Source organism: Phalaenopsis equestris, unplaced genomic scaffold (assembly GCF_001263595.1).
Source record: "Phalaenopsis equestris unplaced genomic scaffold, ASM126359v1 Scaffold000121, whole genome shotgun sequence".
NCBI classification, from domain to species: Eukaryota; Viridiplantae; Streptophyta; class Magnoliopsida; order Asparagales; family Orchidaceae; genus Phalaenopsis; species Phalaenopsis equestris.
In genome coordinates, this window is record NW_018164563.1 from 1,310,499 (window position 1) to 1,315,589 (window position 5,091).

The window sequence follows — 5,091 nt, forward strand, 5'->3', positions numbered from 1 at the left end:
AACCTTAATGTGAAAATAACTAGCATATTGCATTATCAAAAAATTTCGAATTAATGCCCATCAAAAAGAATATCAAGCATACAAGAAATTTGAAATCCACCAAACAAATAACAACTACTATAGACCCTAAACCCCTATATTTCACATTATAAGGAAACAAAGAAGTAGAGAGCTGCACGAGTAGGGCACAAAATTCATCATCTCTGCTGAGAAATTTACAAGAATCGACACAAAACCAGAAGAACACAGAGATTTAACGAGGTTCGGCAACGATGTCTACGTCCTCGGGAGCAGTGCGGCGAATTCGCTATTTTAAAGGAGTTCTATTCCCATATGTTACACATCTATTTATAAATAAACTCCACAGATAAATTTACAACACGTCCTCTCTCCCCCCAACCCACTAATCTAAAAGACACACTTCTTCACACCAAGAGACACTCATTTTCATTCAAGGAGACACACATCTCCATTTCAAGATACTCCAAATTTTCTTGTATATGAGTCATACCTAACACTCTCATCCTCCTTCAACTCGGGTGGAATCGAAACTATTCTTCTAACATCGTCGTAGAAAACAGAGCAAAGATATATTAGCAACTGCAAAATCATGTCTTTTACGCAAATACAAAAACCTCAAAAAACAAACCCACAGAAAAAAAAGAATAGATATAAGAGAAATTCGATCATGAATGGTTTTCCCAGAGATGACAATGAACAAACCCATAAAAAAATGAATAGAGTTAGCTCGAATATGCTTGAAAAATAGATTTCTTCTATGCAATCACAGAAATAGCAAAGAACAAACCCATAAAAATTGAAGATTGTAGAAGGTATATCCTTTTTATGCAAAGAAAATGCCTTTGGAGCAACTTCTCTCGGTGTCGCACACATGATTCACTTGGAAAGAAACTAATGAATTGAAGCTATTGGCTCATAACTCAACCTGTTTATTTCAATCTGAACTAAAAATCGAATCGATTTCGAGCGATTAACAACCTTCGAGCTAAACTCACAGCCCTCATAATCTCCTCTAATACTAATCAATTTTTGACCAATGATATTGATTAGATAACTTAAAAATAAATGATTTAAATTAAAAATAGACCAAACAACCAGATTATCATATACCCAAAATTTTAATTTAGAATTATATTAAAAAAATTAAAAAAAAAATCATGAATTAAAATATTATATATTAATTTGATGAAAAGATAAGAGTATATATCATCATTACATCACTGATATATTAATTAAATTAATTAAAAATAATTCTAATATTCATCAGTTGAACCACCAATTAAAGCCTCCGAGACCAACTGCTTCTTCTACTACCAAATTTCAAAACTTTATTAAAAAGAAGTCAGCACTTGAAATGTTTATTTTCATGAATTCATGCAGCAATTCTTGACATTTTGTAATTTTATTTATAAATAAATCCCTTGGTTAATAATATAACAAAATGCAAGCTTTTTTTTTATTTGCTTGTAAGATATTATAGGCTAAATGGCATAAAAATTGCATACATTAGATAAATTAGTAATAATCAAATTTTTTAGGATGTTTAAATATTAAAATATTATAGAAATATATAAAAAAGAGATAATTACATACGTACGACCGGAAACAATGATATTTACAATTTGATAAAAATGACTTATAAATATCAAGTTTCGAGTGGTCATTATGTATATAAATATATGCAAAAATCATACATTACTAACTCAATGACATATGTATTAATCTCCTCCTATTTTTATTTATTTCATAAGAATTCACGTAGAAAAGAGGAGCGAATATTGTGAACACCCGATGTACCTGCCAAACGTGGTATTCAGATGGTATTGAGATGGTATTGAGATAGTTTTGTACATCAATACCAACACAATACCACATCAATATCACACAACACCACAAATCCAAATTTAATCCGAACACAATATTTTTTTCCTTTTTAGTGTCATTGATAAAGCCAAAAAAAAAACAGAAACCTAGAAATAATAGTACGGCCGCCGGCGGTCATCCCGTGCTTCCGCAAGCCGCTGCGGCCGGCGCAGCGGCTGTCGCCTTCAATCCACACCTCTTCCCCTCCTCCCCGCCACACACCTGACGGTCCACATACCCTCGCCGGAAAATAACAGAATATTCTGGCAGCTCACCGAGTCCGGCGAACAGCGCGTCCTCCTCCTCGTCCACCGCCGCCACGCTTCCCCTGCCACCCAACTTATCGCACTCGTCACTCAGAGGAGGTCCGAGCGTCCGGAGACCGGGGGCCCGTAGAGGGGGCCGCCGTCGTCGTCGGCGGCGGCGGAGGAGTTCGACGGCCACCGGAAGTGGTCGTGAATCAGCATCGACGGTTCTTCTCCGATTAGATCGGAGAATATTTCTTCGGGATCGGAGGCCGGTTCGGCGGGGCTTGTTTCGACCGGTTTGGGGTCCTCGGCCGTTTTGGTTTTCTTGTGGACCGGGGGCCATGGGTGATTGTGTTCCGACGTGTAGGTGACGATGAACATGGTGGGGTCCGCACGGCTTCTCTCTACCTGTTTCCTTGCGGGACAGCCCTTCGAACTGCTACATCTGTAATAGCCCCTGCGTTATCCCAATCATAAATTTTTATTAATTAAAAAAATAAATAATTCGATTACAAAGTTTATTAATTTTTTTTCAAATTATAAATTTATTTTGATATAAATATAATCAAAATTAATAATTTATCAAGATTTATACACATACTACTCAATTCCTAATATATATATATATATTGCATTCTTTATATATATATATATATATTGATTGTATATTTCAAGGGGAAATTACATCGCATCCTAAGTATTCTTTTTCATTCATTTTTCAAATTCTTACTAAAATATCAAAATTAATGAAAAACTCAGATCGAAATTTTCACTTTTATTAAAATCTCAATAATTTTATCGTGCCACACGTAAAAATATTGGTTTGATAGTTCAAAAATATCACCTTGAATGCTATATTTTGTAAATAGCAATGTTTTAAGTGCTATGTGTGTAATTATAACTTTTAAAACTTAAAATAATGATATATTTGACAAAGGTTTGGGTGGTATTTCTATAAAAATCAAAGTTAATGTGTTTGGTATTTAAATACATAAAAATTAGGAGGTATGTATATAAATGCCCTATTATTTACATATTACCCTTTTTTAAAACTAAATTTACAGTTTATGAATTCTATTCTGCCTAAAGTCGGGTGGAAACATGAAAACATAATAATAAGAATGTTTTTTAATAAATGCCACAATTAGTAAGCTATCAAACATGAAAACTAAAATCCTTTTCAACATTGAATTTGATTAGAAACATTTTCCTAAAAACTTTAACTTAAAATAATTGGTTTGATTTCTTTTTCTATGATTAATTTGAATTACTTTAATTCCACTTATAATTAATCATAAAAATAGAAAAAAAAAAGATATTTTTAATAAAAGGTTTTATCCCAAATTGCAATTTATATTTCTATAGTAAACTATGGAGAAAAGGAAGGGATAAGTAATGCTAGCATGTTAAAGACAAGCTGCCCTTGTTGTACACTTGTATTAATGAATTATAAAACAAAAAAAATAAATTTTAAACATTATGGGCACATTCTATGCATTTATTTTGAATCAAATCTAACCAAAATAATAAATTTGTCACACTAAAAAAAAAAAGAAAAAATAATTTTAAATGAAAAACTAACCATTTGATTTCATTTTTGATGATCAATACAATGAATTATAACATTTTCTTCACTTTCTTTTCATTAAAAACCTTAAAAGGAAGAAAAAAACTATCTTCTTTTTTTTTTTCTAGCAAATCTGTTATTTGCAGAAGAATTATATCTCAAAATCTGATTTTGATAAAGAAAAACAGCTGCTTTTTGATAAAAGTTAGCACCTGGGATAAGGAGAACCCTTGATCGGCTTCTGCCCATACTTTCTCCCCCCCGGCCGCGCCCCCCCCCCCCCCCCCCCCCCGCCGGTCTTCAGCCGCGGCACCCCCTCGAATTCCGGCACCGGCAACGACACCACCCTCTTCTGCACTGACCGCCGGCTGTCGGTATCCCCAACAAATATAAGTAAAAAGGTTAAGAAAACGTAACAGAGAGTAATCAGAGGATCGCCGGAGATGAACGGTATTGAGCTGACCTTTTCTTGGGAGAAGGCTCTGGTTCAGGATAAGGGCTGAGCTCCGGTGAGGTACCGGGATCTTCCTTGGGGTACATGAATGAATAAGATGAAAGATGGAGAGCTTATAGAGAGGAATTAATATTTGGTAGGAAATGCAGGAGAGGGATGGGTGGGGTTTGGTGCTTTTAAGAAGAAGGGATGGGGGGGGCAGTTCCGTGGTCTTTGTTCTCATCTGTATATATTTATTCCATGAGGGAGGTAGGAATAAGTATGTAGATTATTGATCATATTATCTCATGCACTCATTCATTCATTTATTTATTTATTTCAATTGTTTTTTTAATGGAGATGTGAAAAGTATTCTTTTGCAACTATGACTTTTTTGTGATGGTGAGGAGTGGAAGGGATCAATGATTAAAAATTAGGTTTTTATTTATTTATGTTTATTTAGATTGTTGAATAAGCTTAATATTTTTTTTCTTTTAATTTTTTGATATATGAATGAATAAATTTGAATGTTTAATTTTTTTTCTTTGGGTATGTAAATATTATTTGTTGTTAAGTTGTTGAAGCCTTATTTGTTCATGACAATATGTGAGTATTTATATAATTAGACTATTAGATGCATGGTAGGGAGGAAGCATTTAGGTGGAGGAATGGAGTTGAGATATATTGTAACAATTTGAGGTCCTACTCATTGAGTTTTTGATATCGTCCACTTTTGTGATGGTTAAGAGATCAATTTTAATCTATTTAAGGGATTTCACATGTTTTTATCATGAGATGTATATGTATAAGTATATGTATGTATCTATGCATTTGTGTATGTATATGTATCCATCTATCCATATGTTTCTATTTATCTATATGTGTGTCTGTATGTATGTATGTATGTATGTACATTTGTATCTATGTGTGTGTGTGTGTGTGTGTATATATATATATAT

The 5,091-nt window shown here is 33.4% G+C and overlaps 1 protein-coding gene across 1 annotated transcript; it reads right to left on the minus strand.

Annotated features, from left to right (window-relative positions):
- Positions 1–2,019: 2,019 nt before the first annotated feature.
- On the minus strand, positions 2,020–3,953 carry LOC110021083 (probable WRKY transcription factor 65; the record flags this gene model as incomplete). Its single annotated transcript, XM_020719415.1, is given in 3 exon segments — positions 2,020–2,223; positions 2,268–2,589; positions 3,912–3,953. Coding segments are annotated over 3 exon segments (568 nt in total), but the record flags the coding sequence as incomplete, so codon positions are not given.
- Positions 3,954–5,091: the final 1,138 nt, after the last annotated feature.